At 39.9% G+C, this 19,919-nt stretch overlaps 1 protein-coding gene across 2 annotated transcripts in view; it reads right to left on the minus strand.

Moving 5' to 3' along the window:
• The window catches only part of LOC124135577 (leukotriene A-4 hydrolase-like), a 41,965-nt gene extending 22,648 nt beyond the window's left edge, over positions 1-19,317 (minus strand). Inside the window, exons 1-9 of one of the 2 annotated variants that reach the window (XM_046500953.2) lie at positions 19,131-19,317; positions 13,719-13,858; positions 12,989-13,100; positions 10,025-10,093; positions 8,741-8,898; positions 6,907-6,979; positions 4,797-4,937; positions 2,950-3,044; positions 1,590-1,704 (exon numbers count right to left, since the gene is read on the minus strand). In XM_046500953.2, the coding sequence (XP_046356909.2) occupies positions 1,590-1,704; positions 2,950-3,044; positions 4,797-4,937; positions 6,907-6,979; positions 8,741-8,898; positions 10,025-10,093; positions 12,989-13,100; positions 13,719-13,858; positions 19,131-19,292 (1,065 nt within the window). In that variant the 5' untranslated portion in view covers positions 19,293-19,317. The remainder of the gene's footprint in view (positions 1-1,589; positions 1,705-2,949; positions 3,045-4,796; positions 4,938-6,906; positions 6,980-8,740; positions 8,899-10,024; positions 10,094-12,988; positions 13,101-13,718; positions 13,859-19,130) is intronic. The other variant, XM_046500943.2, reaches the window with a different exon arrangement.
• Between the last annotated feature and the right edge of the window lie 602 nt (positions 19,318-19,919).

A 19,919-nucleotide genomic window follows, 5' to 3' on the forward strand; every position in this document is an offset into this window, starting at 1 on the left:
AGGACCTGACTTTGTGGGCTATACACTGCGTCATGTCACTAGCTGACTAACACACACCAGCACCATCACACTGCGAGGCGGACGTATGTTTTCACGGATAAGGGAGGGACATAGTCTATATAAACTAGTAGTGGAACGATACACCAATGCATCGGTGGATCGCGATATTTTACTTCTCGATACAAGTATCGATCACAGTCTCACACTAAGTAAAAAATATTGATTCTTACCTTCAATGTTTACTTTAATAACCGTTACACCAAGCTCTGATCCAATGCGCTATACTTCACACTGCCAACTGAAAGTTGCCAGTGTGCCAGGTATTTAACCATAATCAATTAATTAACCATAACTATAATAAAGATGGCTTACGCATCACACATAAGAGCACATGCAAGTATAATAGGATCGTGAGCAAGGTATCGTGATGCATACTGGATCTTGAGCAAAGTATTGTGATACATACTGGATCATGAGCAAGGTATTGTGATATGTATTGGATCGTGAGCAAGGTATTGTGATACATACAGGATCGTGAGCAAGGTATTGTGATACATACTGGATCGTGAGCAAGGTAACGTGATACATACTGGATCGTGAGCAAGGTATTGTGATACATACTGGATCATGAGCAAGATATTGTGATACATACTGGATTGTGAGCAAGATATTGTGATACATACTGGATCTTGAGCAAGGTATTGTGATACATACTGGATCGTGAGCAAGGTACCATGAGGCGTATTGGATCGTGAGCGAGGTATCGTGATGTGTATTGGATCGTGAGCGAGGTATTGTGATACATACTGGATCTTGAGCAAGGTATTGTGATACATACTGGATCGTGAGCAAGGTAACGTGATACATACTGGATCTTGAGCAAGGTATTGTGATACATACTGGATCGTGAGCAAGGTAACGTGATACATACTGGATCTTGAGCGAGATATTGTGATACATACTGGATCGTGAGCAAGGTATTGTGATACATACTGGATTGTGAGCAAGGTAACGTGATACATACTAGATCGTGAGCAGGGTATTGTGATACATACTGGATCTTGAGCAAGGTACTGTGATACATACTGGATCGTGAGCAAGGTATTGTGATACATACTGGATTGTGAGCAAGGTAACCCGATACATACTGGATCTTGAGTGAGGTATTGTGATACATACTGGATTGTGAGCAAGGTATTGTGATACATACTGGATTGTGAGCAAGGTAACGTGATACATACTGGATTGTGAGCAAGGTAACGTGATACATACTGGATCGTGAGCAAGAATTTGTGACACGTATTGGATCGGGAGCAAGATATTGTGATACGTACTGGATCGTGAGCAAGGTATCGTGATATGTACTGGATCGTGAGCAAGATATCTTGATACGTACTAGATCGTGAGCAAGATATCATGATACATACTGGATCGTGAGCAAGGTATCATGATACGTATCAGATCGCACAGCTGGTGTATCGTCCCAGCCCTCATACAAACACATGAAGTCTCACCGATGTTGAGATCAACACTGTATTCCCAACATGAGCACTGAAGGATATAGATGATTTGCTTACTCAGCGACTTACAGCATTTTGTAAAACCACCAGTCCCTCATTTGCCAGGAATTGCCGATATCCTGGGGTTTGATTTAATTTGCACACAATCAATCTTTCTAAATACTTAGTGAAGCCTTCATTTAACCTGCAACACACAAATGACAATGCCTGTGGGAAGAATAATAATCATACAGAAAAAATTATCAGTTGTGTTTCCTAATAAATATTACTGGTGCCATCGTAACCATTGTTATATGTACATAACCTATCAGTAATACTGATATCAATAACATACAAAATATTGTTCAAAATTAATGAGGTCCTTGTTTCCTTGAGTTTTGCACCCATAGTATTTGATTCTGGGGAACGCCTAATTTTAACCATCAGGGCCATGATTGGGACCCATGACTTTCATGTATAATTTCAAACACCACTAAACCTAGTATCAAGGGCCCACAAAATATGAGTGAGTATGGTTTTACGCTGCTTTTAGCAATATTCCAGCAATATCACGGTGGGGGACACCAGAAATGGGCTTCACACATTGTACCCATGGCAGGAATCGAACCCGGGTCTTCGGCGTGATGAGCGAACGCTTTTAACCACTAGGCTACCCGACCGCCCCAAATATCCTAGACCTGAGACATTAGTATCTAGTGTTCTTTAAAATAGTCTTACAGTCCTACAGAGGAACAGTCATAGCGCTAAGATTGCTTTGTGAAAAATTGGTCCAGTGCCCCGTTCCACAAAGTGACCTTTGCGCTAAGACGATTGTTACTCCAATACTTTGACATTGAACTTAAAATAGTTAATCGTCATGCCATGACAGATTAACTACTGCATGTGTAATAGTAATATTGACCTTTGCGCTAAGACGATTGTGACTCCAATACTTTGACATTGAACTTAAAATAGTTAATCGTCATGCCATGACAGATTAACTACTGCATGTGTAATAGTAATATTGACCTTTGAGCTAAGACGATTGTGACTCCAATACTTTGACATTGAACTTAAAATAGTTAATCGTCATGCCATGACAGATTAACTACTGCATGTGTAATAGTAATATTGACCTTTGCGCTAAGACGATTGTGACTCCAATACTTTGACATTGAACTTAAAATAGTTAATCGTCATGCCATGACAGATTAACTACTGCATGTGTAATAGTAATATTGACCTTTGAGCTAAGACGATTGTGACTCCAATACTTTGACATTGAACTTAAAATAGTTAATCGTCATGCCATGACAGATTAACTATTGCATGTGTAATAGTAACATAATCGGGTGTTCTTTAACTTTCTTTTAGCAGTATAAATATCCTAATCTTAATATAATCTTAGTCAAGTCAGGCGATCATATTACCAAACATGTACATCTCCTACCAGAAATGTTCGAAGGTCTTGTTGGTAACGAGGTTGCCGGTCCAGCTGTGGGCGATCTCATGGGCCACCACGTTGGCCAGCGATCTGTCTCCTGCCTGCACGACAAACAACAAGTGGAGTAGCAATGTGTCGTATCCCTAACCTATCCATACATCATGATGTAGTCCATATTCGATGTAATAAGCGCCCCGCTCTAATAAGCGCCCACGGCGATATTTACTAATATATTGGCTATTGAGCAATCCCGATTAGCACCCCTTTCAATTGATCAATGTACAAGATACTTAATTATTCGCGTGTAATACGCACTCGTGTGTTATATGCACCCTAATTTTATGAGCAATTAAATTCTGAAAAAATTCTGTCGTATATAAACATTTCAGGCTGTCGGCATAAACCACGAAATTTATCTTTCAACTTCGGTGGATTTTTTTCACCAAAATAACATTCTAATAAGAGTCTCCATTTCTAATTTTGAGAGCGCCCTGGGCGCTTATTATGTCGAATACGGTAACTAAACAAAAACCCTTTTCTTATAAGGTTACATTTTATATATTTTTGGTTGATGGATTCGATAAACGACAATCAGAAAATATAATAAAACTTTCCCTACTGCTTCATCTTTGATGGATGAAATTAAAACAATGATCTGACTAGAGTGAGTGAGTTGGGTTAAACACCGCTTTTAACAGTATTCCAGTTATGTCGCGGCGTGTCAGCTTAATGTGGGAGGAAAGCCCAAAGTGATGCAGGTCTCAGACGTTTACACTTCGGTGAAACCCACGAGCACGGGTATGGTGCTGACAAACCAAGAAACATAATCGGGGCGAAACGGGATTCGAACCCACAATCATAGGTTTCTGGCGTGCCGAAGGGACGCAACTCTGCACAGCGAATCATGGTGCCTTAGTCGACTGGGCCACCCGTGCGCCCTCTGACTTAAAGAAGATCATATGTAATTAAAGTAACTATTAACATTGAAAATACAATTGTCGTCAAGGGCATTGTATGTTGTCTGTGGCCACTATAAACCTATCATGAAGAGCGTGAAGCCCATTTCTGGTGTCCCCCACTGTGATATTGCTGGAATATTGTTCAAAGCAGCGTGAAACCATACTTTCACTCACTCACTCACTCACTCACTCACTCTCATGAAGACAAAGAAGGCTTCTCAGAACTAAAAAACACATGTAAGCTACAATAAAAATTCTGCTTTGAAATGTAAACAACATTGCATTTATTATTCACCACTAAACTGACATCCAACGAAACTAAATTACAAAGAAATTGGGTGAGGTCGGAGGACAGGGAGAGGTTGGCAGGTATAATATTACAACCTGATCTAGCCTGAAAGTCCCTGAGAATCATGAATATGATACTATTTGGCATAAAGGTCTTCAAAAATGGTACCAGAAGAAAGCTAAATCTTCTGTTACACTGCTTTTAGTAATATTCCAGCCATATCACCGCAGGGGGCACCAGAGTGAGTGAGTTGGATTTTTACGCCATCTTTTAGCAATATTCCAGGAATATCACGGCTTGGGGACACCAGAAATGGGCTTCACACATTGTACCCATGTTAGGAATCGAACACGGGTCTTCAGCGCGATGAGCGAACGCTTTAACCGCTAAGCTACCCCACCTAAAACTTTGAACAAAACTAATGACAATATCATTATGAACCATGTTTTGATTGTGTTTACCAGTACTTCTAATATAAACACCTATCAAAGCAGTTTATCATCATTTTCTTAAAATTTCACAAGGGGTAAATCATTTATAAAATGTAACAAACACAATCAGTCGGCTTATGTGAAGTGCCCAGTAACCATGGCAACTAGTCTCACCAGCAGCGTGGGGGTGACAAATGTGAGGCAGGGGTTCTCCATCCCCCCGAAGGGGAAAGATGGTGGGAGCACCAGCAAGTCATACTGACTCCACACATACGGCCCCATCAGCGACTCCGCAGCCACCAGCATCTCCTCCGTCTGAAAAAGGGAACAGCTTGAAATTAAATACCTCAATCTTGTCTCATGGTAACACCATATGATGCTTATACATACTGTTTCCAATAAGAAACCCTCACATGTTCTGTATGAGAACGAGATCAAGGCCTGTTCCATAAAGTGATCTTATCGCTAAGGTGATCATATCTCCCATACTTTAACATATACTTACGACCATCACAGTGCTAAGGCCGCACTTTTTTGTTACTTGCTTCACAGATGTTTTATGGGAAAATACCTGTCACTAGGTGGGAAAAGATTGTAGTATTTTTTTTTAGTTTTCTCCTTCACGACAGGTCAACTGGTATTAAACCAATAAATATGGTTTAAAACTCTGCACGCTAATGTCGAACCCATTCGACAGAGGTGTAACTTCCCGTGCATCTGACGTCGAACCCATTCGACAGGCGGATAGCATAACGACGCCCCAAAATAAAACTCGCCATATCCATTTACCAAGAAGGCTTTGCGTAACCTGGTAACATTTAAATTACGTATGACATGCATAAATGCTCAGCTTGCTCAATATCAAAACTTTCAGTAATATATTTACCTCAAAAGAAAATATAGCGAGTTACAAAAGTTTCGGCCAAACTTCCTCGGCACACAACTACCAGAAACGGCCATTGTTGACTTTTGGCACTTCACGTTGAACGGCATGCACTTCTTTATAATTTCATCATTTTTCCTATTCGATCATAATTTTTTGTTAGCTGTATGAAGGATGGGAGGAGAGAGTGTAACATAGCTGTTGCTTTGAGCTAAGCAAACCTGACAAGTCAATCAGGGACACTTTTGGTGAGTGACTGTCTGCACTGTCAATACAATCAGTTACATATTTGTGACAAATACATATTTGTTTTCAAATCTATGACAGCCTGAACATGGCGTTTCCAGTGATACACCGACATCACAGATCCCTCATATCTCTCACAAACTGAAATGTCTTGAATTTGTACATAAGAGGACACTGATAAAACTACCAATTGTAGTGTCTTGTGCCTGCACCTGTGCCAGTTTTTTTAATATTAGATTTCGGTTTCAAAAACATGTCTGTCAGAAGAGTGACAATCACGGCAGATCAGCAAAGGGAATTGGAGTTTCCTCCCTTCCCTCATACAATAATGTATAAGATAGTTCATTGTTTGACCGGTAGATGTCAGCGTACAGAGTTATGTATACATCAGATCGCAACGGTAGTTTAAATAATCCTTACAAACACATGTTAGCTTCTTTTGATTTACACACAAAAATCTTGTTTGTTTTAAACAAAATTATTAATGGTGTGTCCTTGTTTAGAAAATCAATCTCATTAAAATCAGATCTTAGTTCTCGCTACAGCTAATCAAAGATCTGAGGACATCCCATTTCGGGTCACGTCAGACCGACCTTGCGCGAACTTTGACTGACCAATGGAATGACCAATCAGAGGGCAGCTTTCTCGTGCTTTACAGCACTAATTTCAAATTGGCGACTACGCTTCGAAACATATTTTGATAAATTCTCATTTACAAATTTGAAACCTGAACAAAAGAACATTCTGGAATGGCTAATAGATGGTCTAGATTGTATGGAAGAACCCACAACTATCGTTCGGAATACCCCGTGTTAAAGTTTTCGAGGTTGCATGATTAGAAATCACATTCCGACTGTCACTTTCATAATCTGGTAAGCAACGCTCTGATAAGTCGGATGAAAGGTTGTTCTGACGTGACCCGTAATGTGATGTCTTCAGATCTTTGTTTAGCGGTAGCGAGAAATAAGGTCTGATTTTAATGAGATTGTTAGAAAATCCTTTTGGGTGCAATATGCTGTGAGCTTTCTGGCGAGAAAAAAAGTGAGCAAATTCTGAAAAAAAATCCATTTCCGAAAAAAACTTTCAGAGGGCAGATCTGAACAGCAACTACAAAAAAATGTGGCCTGAGGTCCTTAGTGCATTCTTCTAACTCACCTCTGCAAATTCATAAGCCGCCTCATCTACGAACTCCTTCTCAGACCACACCTTGGACCGGGGACCAATTTTTCTGAAGCAAACATCCCGTATATTACAGTCAAATCTCAGTAAAATTGTTGTCAGAGTTGCCTCCCTTGGACACACCTGACACCTATGATTGTGGGTTCGAATTTTGGATTGTCCAGATTATGTTTCTAGCTTTGTTAGCACCATACCCGTGCTCGTTGGTTTCACCAAAGTGGTAAACAAACATCTCAGACCTTCATCACTTCGAGCTTTCCTCTAACATTAACTGGAATACTGTAAAAAGCGGTATTAAACCAAACTCTCTCACTCACTAGAATCATGTAAGTAGAAACTACACCTAAATAAAACATTCAGCACCCTAAGTCATTCTATATTTGCGAATTGATCATTTAACTAACAAGGAAAATTACAAACAAACACAAAATTGGTTGAATTCATCTTATAGCAACCGATAAGCTTACAAAATCAATTTGGAGACAACACCTTACTAACACTGATGGGTATTTGCCCTCTTTATTCATCAATCATGTCAATACTTACAGTTGAAACAACTCATTAATGACGAAGTTTCTTTGTAAATGCGATAATTAATAACAAAAGTTGGAAACACCATTGTCGGACAACCAGGCAAGTAGATATTTTGGTTTAGTTTCTTGATTTGTCCAAAAAGGTCGACTGAACGAAATATGATATGCAATGGCCAAATGACTCATGACTCCAGTCTGTAAACTCCGGATGTAGAATCAACAAAAGGGGCAAATTGAGTCTACTTCCGGAATCAACATATTTAAATTGTTATGGTACCGTCCATTAGCTGTATGTATTCAGCACATATGCTTATAACAAACTACGGTTATAACAATTAAAACAAGTGCAAAAGTGAGCGTGGCTCACTAATACCCCCGACCCGCCTAGTGTGTCAGTAGTTACAAATTAAATAGCTAGGATAGGGTTAGAGTTTGAAAAATTCATAAAAAAATGGAAAATTAATAAAAACAATTTTTTTCTTTTGACTGCACCCCTCCATATGACACAGATTATATGTACTAAATTTGAGATGAATCCCCTGAATAGTTTAAGAGAAATCTCGCAGACAAAGTTATCAGACGGACGTTAGGGTTTGAAAAATTCATTAAAAAATGGAAAATTAATAAAAACATTTTTTTCTTTTGACTGCACCCCTCCATATGACACAGATTATATGTACTAAATTTGAGATGAATCCCCTGAATAGTTTAAGAGAAATCTTGCGGACAAAGTTATCGGACGGACGTTAGGGTTTGAAAAATTCATTAAAAAATGGAAAATTCATAAAAACAATTTTTTTCTTTTGACTGCACCCCTCCATATGATACAGATTATATGTACTAAGTTTGAGATGAATCCCCTGAATAGTTTAAGAGAAATTGCGCAGACAAAATGTTCGGACAGACGGATGGATGGACGGACGGATGGAACCTTGGTATAATTAGTGGTCTCTTTGAGTGCTTTATAACTGTAGTTTACTGTATTTGCGTCAGTTCTACTTGCACAAAATGCAAGTTCAGAATGGCGAGTGAATTCCTCGCTCATAATCATCTGCAACAACAACATCATGACATCATCATAATGTTGACTTATTTCATTCGAAACTTTGTTATGCAGGCGGTTTCGTTTATCACGTAAACATATGGCATTATCCGTTGTATCATGACATCATTGCATTTCAGCATGACGTCATGTTTGTCTTATGTTTTTCACACACACAGAGAGTGCTAAGAAAATTTCTGATAATTATTTAAGCCTTATGTTGTATGCGGCCCACCTGCTCTCGATGTCGCCGGCCACAATGGCCAGCAGGTAGCTGGGGATGGGGATCTCCTGCAGGAACCGTGTCTCCAGACTGGCGCTGTCTCCAGCACATGGGTCTGACCCCAGCCTCACTGCACTCATCAGCACTGTCACCTCACGAGGCGCCGTCACCTACCAACAGAACACACTAATACCAGACAGCTACGAGGGCATTTTAATAGCAGATAACCATTTAGTTTTCTGTGATTTTTGTAAAAAACATAAATTGTTCCTGAAATTGATTGTAACAAATAAATTGTCCCCAGGTTATACAATTGTTCAAAGCAACACTGCAAAGGTTCTGACTAAATCATGTATTTTGGGTTAAAAAAAAGAAAGAAAGTTTTTTGTTCCCTGAAATGTATGTCTTGAAGTACAGACCAAAAAAATATCTAAAACCAAATTCCAAGCCCAAAATCATACACAGCCCCATGTCCTTCACATGAGGAGCCCAGTTGCTTCCCTTGGTCACTGTCGAGATTTACTGGTTATTGATTGAGCCCAAAATGTGGTCAAATTATGATTCTTGGACTGTCAATACCAAACCTGTGACCCATCAGTGCTATAGTCCCACTACACAATGACAAGCTAGAAATGAGTTCATTGTCAGTTTTTCTTCTGCAAGCATAATTTTATAACGTCAACTCGTGACTTCTACAAGTATCCATGCTCCCATGTGACAGGGGTGAAGTGAGTGAGTGAGTAGGGTTTCACGCCGCTTTTAGCAATATTCCAGCAATGTCACTGTGGGGGACACCAGAAATGGGCTTCACACATTGTACCCATGTCGGGAATAGAACCCGGGTCTTCGGCGTGACGAGCGAACGCTTTAACCACTAGGCTACCCGACCGCCCCAAATATCCTAGACCTGAGACATTAGTATCTAGTGTTCTTTAAAATAGTCTTACGGTCCTACAGAGGAACAGTCATAGCACTAAGATTGCTTTGTGAAAAATGGTCCAGTCCCCCGTTCCACAAAGTGACCTTTGCGCTAAGACGATTGTTACTCCAATACTTTGACATTGAACTTAAAATAGTTTATCGTCATGCCATGACAGATTAACTACTGCATGTGTAATAGTAATATAATCGGGTGTTCTTTAACTTTCTTTTAGCAGTATAAATATCTTAATCTTAATATAATCTTAGTCAATACAGGCGATCGCCCCGACAGGAGTGAAAAACTGAAAACTTGGCACATAAATAAGGCTGATAGATCAAACAGTTTATCAAACAGTGTACAGTGGCATAATTTACCTTGGCAGAGTAAGGAAACTTGACAGCAGGGCTATCCTGACAGGGGAACAGGCTTCTGGCATGGATTGCCTGCAAACAAATATAATTGTTGTAGTTTTGGGTACACCTACAGAATTCTGGATAAGTAACCGTCACGTTTGTTTGTTGCTACTAACATGGCTGCAGGCAACGGTGTGACTATTTTTCAAATAGTGTGATGAAGCTCCATATATGCAGAAAAACAAACTTTGCCTGTATTTGTAGGGTTTAATATGATTGAATATCATATCAATTCATAAACACCGAAAGTTGGCCATCAACATTGAAATATTACTCGTAAATAGAAGTTTCATGAAGGTGAATGTCAACTCATCAGAATCACAAGCATCAACAAACTTGGAGTGTTTTTCATTTACTTTGGAAAGTAAAACTGATGTTTACCGGTACTGACAGCGGTATTAGTTTCAACTCCTTGTGTGGAGGTAAGCCTCGAAAAATGTCATTATAAACATTGTATATGAGCTTCAATAACACACACAGTGAATACATGTATATATATATTTTAGGATGTCTGCATATGATTCTAAGCTTTTATTCTACATTAAGAACTAATCAAAAAGATACTAATGAAATAAACTTTTACTTTGATCACTCAATGTAGCCTTGGGTAGAACTTTTCTCCAGTAAGCTAGGCATATCCAGATTCAATTCTTGACAGGCTTCTGGATATTTAATTATGTCAGAATTCAAGTTTTTCTTTAACAGGGTCTTACCTTGTCTTGACATTTCTGTGTTGTTCAAAACCATTTAAAACTTTTGACATCACTCCATTTTTGTGACATTTTATGCTGTAATCATCTCATTTACATAATTTAAGTCTATATTCAGGTGCTACTCAACAGTGTTACAAATATAGTCCTGCTAGTGAATGGCTAGTCCCGCTAGTGATTGGTTAGTCCTGCTAGTGATTGGTTAGTCCTGCTAATGGTTGGCTAGATCTGCTAGTGATTGGCTAGATCTGCTAATGATTGGCTAGTCCTGCTAATGATTGGCTAGTCCTGCAAGTGATTGGTTAGTCTTGCTAGTGATTGGTTAGTCCTGCTAGTGATTGGCTAGTCCTGCTAGTGATTGGCTAGTCCTGCTTGTGATTGGTTAGTCCTGCTAGTGATTGGCTAGTCCCGCTAGTGATTGGTAAGTCCCGCCAGTGATTGGTTAGTCCTGCTAGTGATTGGCTAGTGCCGCTTGGGATTGGTTAGTCCCGCCAGTGATTGGTTAGTCCTGCTAGTGATTGGTTAGTCCCACTAGTGATTGGTTAGTCCTGCTAGTGATTGGTTATTCCTGCTAGTGATTGGTTAGTCCTGCTAGTGATTGGTTAGTCCCATTAGTGATTGGTTAGTCCAGCTAGTGATTGGCTAGTCCCGCTAGTGATTGGTTAGTCCTGCTAGTGATTGGTTAGTCCTGCTAGTGATTGGCCAGTCCTGCTAGTGATTGGCTAGTCCCGCTAGTGATTGGTTAGTCCCGCTAGTGATTGGTTAGTCCTGCTAGTGATTGGTTGGTCCTGCTAGTGATTGGTTAGTCTCCCTAGTGATTGGTTAGTCTCGCTTGTGATTGGTTAGTCCTGCTAGTGATTGGTTAGTCCTGCTAGTGATTGGCTAGTCCCGCTAGTGATTGGCTAATCCTGCTAGTTATTGGTTAGTCCTGCTAGTGATTGGCTAATCCTGCTAGTGATTGGCTAGTCCTGCTAGTGATTGGCCAGTCCTGCTAGTGATTGATTAGTCCTGCTAGTGATTGGTTAGTCCCACTAGTGATTGGCTAATCCTGCTAGTGATTGGCTAAATCTGCTAGTGATCAGCTAATCCTGCACCATGACTTGGTAATATCTGCATTTAGGTTAATAAAAACCAATCTAGATCATCACAAAACTTGGCCAGGTCTAATCCACATATGAAATCAGCATTAGCAATTGAAATGACAGAAAACAAATTGTGTAATATATGATTACATAGACCATATGTTAGTCTGGGGATCCGTACCTCACACTGGCTGAACAGATGTGTAATATATGATTACATAGACCATATGTTAGTCTGGGGATCCGTACCTCACACTGGCTGAACAGATGTGTAATATATGATTACATAGACCATATGTTAGTCTGGTGATCCGTACCTCACACTGGCTGAACAGATGTGTAATATATGATTACATAGACCATATGTTAGTCTGGTGATCCGTACCTCACACTGGCTGAACAGATGTGTAATATTTGATTACATAGACCATATGTTAGTCTGGGGATCCGTACCTCACACTGGCTGAACAGATGTGTAATATATGATTACATAGACCATATGTTAGTCTGGTGATCCGTACCTCACACTGGCTGAACAGATGTGTAATATATGATTACATAGACCATATGTTAGTCTGGTGATCCGTACCTCACACTGGCTGAACAGATGTGTAATATATGATTACATAGACCATATGTTAGTCTGGTGATCCGTACCTCACACTGGCTGAACAGATGTGTAATATATGATTACATAGACCATATGTTAGTCTGGGGATCCGTACCTCACACTGGCTGAACAGATGTGTAATATATGATTACATAGACCATATGTTAGTCTGGTGATCCGTACCTCACACTGGCTGAACAGATGTGTAATATATGATTACATAGACCATATGTTAGTCTGGGGATCCGTACCTCACACTGGCTGAACAGATGTGTAATATATGATTACATAGACCATATGTTAGTCTGGTGATCCGTACCTCACACTGGCTGAACAGATGTGTAATATATGATTACATAGACCATATGTTAGTCTGGGGATCCGTACCTCACACTGGCTGAACAGATGTGTAATATATGATTACATAGACCATATGTTAGTCTGGTGATCCGTACCTCACACTGGCTGAACAGATGTGTAATATATGATTACATAGACCATATGTTAGTCTGGGGATCCGTACCTCACACTGGCTGAACAGATACGGCTGTCTCTTCCCTGCGGTCTGTTCAGGGCGGAGCCACTGCAGTGCAGAACACTTGGGGGAGGTGGCATACTTGATTGACAGGGTGTATCTGAAAATACAAGAATTGTTCTGACGGTGCTGCTAAATACAGACACTTCACTGATGTCATTTGATTTGTTTTTTTATGTCAAATGATGCTGGTTTTAAAAATCTAAGGAACAATTAATTACATTTTTTTTCACTTTCTGAAATTAACCAATTTTATCTAATAAATAACACAAATATTAACATGCCATAAACACGAGAGCATATTTAGATTTGAAACATTACTGAAGATGTACTATGGTCAAAGGGAGACAATTCATCATGTAGAAAATTTGCATTGTCTCCCCTTGATCATACCTTGAAAATCAAACCTATGATTTTTGTTTGTTGTTTAATGCCGTACTCAGCAATATTCCAGCTATAAGACGGCAGTTTGTAAATAATCAAGTCTGGACCAGAAAATACAGTGATTGACATCATAAGCATCGATCAATGCAATTGTAATACGATGACATGCATCAACCAAGTCAGCGAGCCTGACCACCCGATCCTGTTAGTCAAACCTGTGAAGCTTTCAAGGGACTTTTAATTTGTTGATCACTGAAGGTCAGTAAGTTGGGTTTAAACCTGCTTCAAACAGTAGTTGAGCACACAAGATACATCACAGGATAAATATAATTACTTTTTCCCATTTCCATTTGGAAGTTTGATCTCCAACTTGGATCCAAAGGTTCCAGTTGGTTCACCGAGGGAATAGGTCAGTTCTTGTCCAGAGTCCTTGTCTGAAACCTGAGTGACAGTCACATCTCTTGTGTCCAGTATCTGCAAACAAACAATGAGTGGGCAATGAGTGGACAATGAGTGGACAATAACAGGAAAATGACAGGACAATGAGTGGACAGTGAGTGGACAATGACAGGACAATGTGTGGACAATGTGTGGACAATGACAGGACAATGAGTGGACAATGACAGGACAATGAGTAGCCAATGAGTGGACAATGACAGGACAATGAGTAGACAATGAGTGGACAATGAGTGGACAATGACAGGACAATGACAGGACAATGAGTAGCCAATGAGTGGACAATGACAGGACAATGAGTAGACAATGAGTGGACAATGACAGGACAATGACAGGACAATGACAGGACAATGAGTAGACAATGAGTGGACAATGACAGGACAATGACAGGACAATGACAGGACAATGAGTGGACAATGACAGGACAATGACAGGACAATGAGTAGACAATGAGTGGACAATGACAGGACAATGAGTAGACAATGAGTGGACAATGAGTGGACAATGACAGGACAATGAGTAGACAATGAGTGGACAATGACAGGACAATGACAGGACAATGACAGGACAATGAGTGGACAATGAGTGGACAATGACAGGACAATGACAGGACAATGACAGGACAATGAGTGGACAATGACAGGACAATGACAGGACAATGAGTAGACAATGAGTGGACAATGACAGGACAATGAGTAGACAATGAGTGGACAATGAGTGGACAATGACAGGACAATGACAGGACAATGAGTGGACAATGAGTGGACAATGACAGGACAATGACAGGACAATGAGTAGACAATGAGTGGACAATGACAGGACAATGAGTGGACAATGAGTGGACAATGAGTGGACAATGACAGGACAATGACAGGACAATGAGTGGACAATGAGTGGACAATGAGTGGACAATGACAGGACAATGAGTGGACAATGAGTGGACAATGAGTGGACAATGAGTGGACAATGACAGGACAATGACAGGACAATGAGTGGACAATGAGTGGACAATGAGTGGACAATGACAGGACAATGACAGGACAATGAGTGGACAATGAGTGGACAATGAGTGGACAATGACAGGACAATGACAGGACAATGAGTGGACAATGAGTGGACAATGAGTGGACAATGACAGGACAATGACAGGACAATGAGTAGACAATGAGTAGACAATGAGTAGACAATGAGTGGACAATGACAGGACAATGAGTAGACAATGAGTGGACAATGAGTGGACAATGACAGGACAATGACAGGACAATGAGTGGACAATGAGTGGACAATGACAGGACAATGACAGGACAATGAGTAGACAATGAGTGGACAATGAGTGGACAATGAGTGGACAATGAGTGGACAATGACAGGACAATGACAGGACAATGACAGGACAATGACAGGACAATGAGTAGACAATGAGTGGACAATGACAGGACAATGAGTGGACAATGAGTGGACAATGAGTGGACAATGACAGGACAATGACAGGACAATGACAGGACAATGAGTGGACAATGAGTGGACAATGACAGGACAATGAGTGGACAATGACAGGACAATGAGTAGACAATGAGTGGACAATGACAGGACAATGAGTAGACAATGAGTGGACAATGAGTGGACAATGACAGGACAATGACAGGACAATGAGTAGACAATGAGTGGACAATGACAGGACAATGAGTAGACAATGAGTGGACAATGAGTGGACAATGACAGGACAATGACAGGACAATGAGTAGACAATGAGTGGACAATGAGTGGACAATGACAGGACAATGAGTAGACAATGAGTGGACAATGAGTGGACAATGACAGGACAATGACAGGACAATGAGTAGACAATGAGTGGACAATGACAGGACAATGAGTAGACAATGAGTGGACAATGAGTGGACAATGACAGGACAATGACAGGACAATGAGTAGACAATGAGTGGACAATGAGTGGACAATGAGTAGACAATGAGTGGACAATGAGTGGACAATGACAGGACAATGACAGGACAATGACAGGACAATGAGTGGACAATGACAGGACAATGACAGGACAATGAGTGGACAATGACAGGACAATGAGTGGACAATGACAGGACAATGAGTGGACAATGACAGGACAATGACAGGACAATGACAGGACAATGAGTGGACAATGAGTGGACAATGACAGGACAATGAGTGGACAATGAGTGGACAATGACAGGACAATGAGTAGACAATGACAGGACAATGAGTGGACAATGACAGGACAATGACAGGACAATGAGTAGACAATGAGTGGACAATGACAGGACAATGAGTAGACAATGAGTGGACAATGAGTGGACAATGACAGGACAATGACAGGACAATGAGTAGACAATGAGTGGACAATGAGTGGACAATGACAGGACAATGACAGGACAATGACAGGACAATGAGTGGACAATGAGTGGACAATGACAGGACAATGACAGGACAATGAGTAGACAATGACAGGACAATGACAGGACAATGACAGGACAATGAGTGGACAATGAGTGGACAATGAGTGGACAATGACAGGACAATGACAGGACAATGAGTAGACAATGAGTGGACAATGAGTGGACAATGACAGGACAATGACAGGACAATGAGTAGACAATGACAGGACAATGACAGGACAATGACAGGACAATGAGTGGACAATGAGTGGACAATGACAGGACAATGACAGGACAATGAGTAGACAATGACAGGACAATGACAGGACAATGACAGGACAATGAGTGGACAATGAGTGGACAATGAGTGGACAATGACAGGACAATGACAGGACAATGACAGGACAATGACAGGACAATGACAGGACAATGACAGGACAATGAGTGAGTGAGTGGGTGAGTGACTGAGAGAATGACTGAGTTAGTGAGGGAGCGAGTAAGTGAGCGAGAGTCAGCGGGTGGTTTGGGTGAGTGAGTGGTAATGACAAGTGAGTGGTTTGGACAAGTGTTTGGTGAGGACAAGTGAATGGTTTGGACAAGTGAGTGAAGGCTTTGGACAAGTGAGTTTTTTGGACAAGTGAGTGAGTGCTTTGGACAAGTGAGTGTTTTGGACAAGTGAGTGAGTGCTTTGGACAAGTGAATGGTGAGGACAAGTGAATGGTTTGGACAAATGAGTGAGTTAGTGCTTTGGACAAGTGAGTGCTTTGGACAAGTGAGTGTTTTAGACAAGTGAGTGTTTTGGACAAGTGAATGAGTGTTTTGGACAAGTGAGTGAGTGCTTTGGACAAGTGAATGGTTTGGACAAGTGAATGGTTTGGACAAGTGAGTGGTTTGTGCAAGTGAGTGAATGGTTTGTGCAAGTGAGTGAGTAAGTTAACCACTAGTTTAGTGTCTCTATGAGTATTAAAGCAGGAGAAAAGAAAGGGTTTCCCACTGTTGTCTACCACGCAAGTCCAACCAGTGGTTGATAGTATCAGCAACAATCCATGGAATACTTCTCCACAATGTCACAGTTGAGTAACACATCAACAACATTACTGGAGACTCAAATGTTTCTATCATATCAATAAATATGTTTGTTCATTTATAGTTTAATGCTGCACTCAGCAATATCCAAGCTACACCACGGTGACCTGTACATAAGTGAGTCAGGATCAGAAAATCCAGTGGTCGATATAATGAGCAACATTCCAATTGTGTCAGGGCACAATCAATCAAGTCACTTTGCTTGACCACTCAATTTAGTCACCTCCTTCAATAAGCAAACATTGATGGGACCTATGCTACTATTTAAACCAGGCATTAACATACTTACACCAATATTAGTTTTCTACCTTCAAAAATCTGTCTTAGAATAACAATCACTTCTTAATACATACTATGCTACCAACCTATCTCTGTAAGGCTGTCCATATTTTTTTCTGTGTTTCCTATCTCCTGCCATGCTGAATTTTTGTTCCAACATGAAATAATTAAGTCTTCTTATCTCAATTTTCCCTGCCGCTATGAAAATATATTCCCTGATGTGATGCAAAAAGACTACTACAATTGCACACTAAAAAACATCAGGTCAGCTTGATCTTTCTTCAGCTATATTTATTAAAAACTTGTTTCCAAAGCAAAGTGACTCGATCTATGTCATAAATTAATTGAATGACTGTTACCAAGTGTTCTAAACTTTAAAATTTCATAAAATAAGACCACAAATAGTGAAAAACAGATGTTTTACTTTTTCATTTTTAAATCTTGTCTGCCCAGTCTCTAGCTGGTTAAGTTTGGAGATGAGAAACACATAAAAAAATATGGATGGCCTGAAGGGCAAATGTTATGAAAAACCAACTATCAATTATCGTTTTGTTAATTTGAAATGAAAACAAGAAATCAATCAAAATCAACCATGGCCAAGATATCAAACAGAATACCATAAAACATACTCACAATATTCAAAAAAATTACTTGTCCATAACTGGAAATAGTGACATATAAATAGAACTCATTTCACCCGTTTGTCATAACTTCTTTCTGATTAACATCTGTTACAACAATTTACATATGTATATTCATATACTATTGCATATATCAACAGTATAAAAACTATTTTAATCACAAGCTTGTGTGAGTCTTTCAACATGTTCAAGTCTACACATGTCGCATGGTGTCATTCTCGCCTTTGTTGAGATTCCTAATAGGCTCAATTCCTCAGGAATAGAGAGCAAAGGAAAAACCTGTTACACAATAAACGATTACGGTATAAAGTTCAAACGGTTTGTAGCTTGCAGTAGTTACAACCTCACACATTTATTAATAACTGTAATCACTTTTACGTACATCCCAATGTTTCACTGTAGCTATGATAAATATTGCCAACTGAGTGATTCAAACATACACACAAGTAGGCTTAGATCACGTAAGTTAAGCCAACTAGTAGGGTAACTCGGGTACCCGGGTCGGGTGGGTACTGAGCAGGACCCGGGTACCCACATGACTACCCATACGCATGGTAAGTCACGTGATATATTGCTTAGTGACAAAAATCATCTCGAACTCTATGCTTACACTACATGTTTTTTTTTCAAATAATCCATGACTAAAAGTGAAAATTGGTAAAATCAAAAATATAAATGTAAGAAAATATGCCTTACTTTTTTATGTCATACACATTTCCATACGAGTTTGTCACATATGTTTCTTTCCTGGATAACAGCACTTCAATAAATCTACCAATCCTTGCAACCAAACACCTGTTATCATCATTGTACAGTGATGCTACCCCTTTTTCAAACGAACTGCGCCCATAACCCTCTTTGTCGGTAGATTACTTACGATTGTTTCAACTCCAGCTTGTTTCTTTTCAACAGTAATATGTACTGTTCCACTGATGACTTTCTTGTCGAAATTCACACTGATATCGAGATCGGCGTGCACAACAGCACACAGATCTGGTCTCGAGAAGCTGCATGGATCACACGGGCTTAGAGCTGCCATGTTGTATTTACTGAAAATAACTTCCTGTTATCGCCTGCGTCAGTTAAACAGGACAGAACGATGGCTGTCTCAAGGAAATATTTCATCATTCATAATATGCGTTCTTCAGCGACTGACTTGCTAAAATGACGTTGCAAGGAAAGATTCACATTTTTTTATTTGAAATGCATTTTAGTATTATTTGAGCTCCATTAACGGCTAGTTAAGTCACAATTTAATTTATCCAAATCTGTTCAGATATTCTACAAGCATTGATGCTCCGGTGTTAGAAATTGTCACTCGTCCTGTAGTCCTTGCCAAACGGCCCAAAATTGAAGGTGTCATAAGGACTAATAGAAATTTGCCATTTTAAGGGTTTTGCTATATGTTATCGTTATAAGGACCAGTGGACTAAAACTGTTAGTTTCTATCACTGTATTCAGCAGACATTGAAGCAACTGGACTCCATCTTGCCTTTTGTGCTATAAACATAAAGCATGGTACCACAATAAAGGGAATCAATGCAATAAAATATAAGATAGTATTCTTGTCAGTTTACTATCAGTCTATTATAGTGAATGAGTTGGGTTTTACGAGGCTTTCAGCAATATTCGGCGTGGGACACCAGAAATGGACTTCACACATTGT

The sequence above is a fragment of the Haliotis rufescens genome, unplaced genomic scaffold, assembly GCF_023055435.1.
Source record: "Haliotis rufescens isolate VD_foot unplaced genomic scaffold, xgHalRufe1.0.p SCAF_70, whole genome shotgun sequence".
In the NCBI taxonomy this organism is placed as follows: Eukaryota; Metazoa; Mollusca; class Gastropoda; order Lepetellida; family Haliotidae; genus Haliotis; species Haliotis rufescens.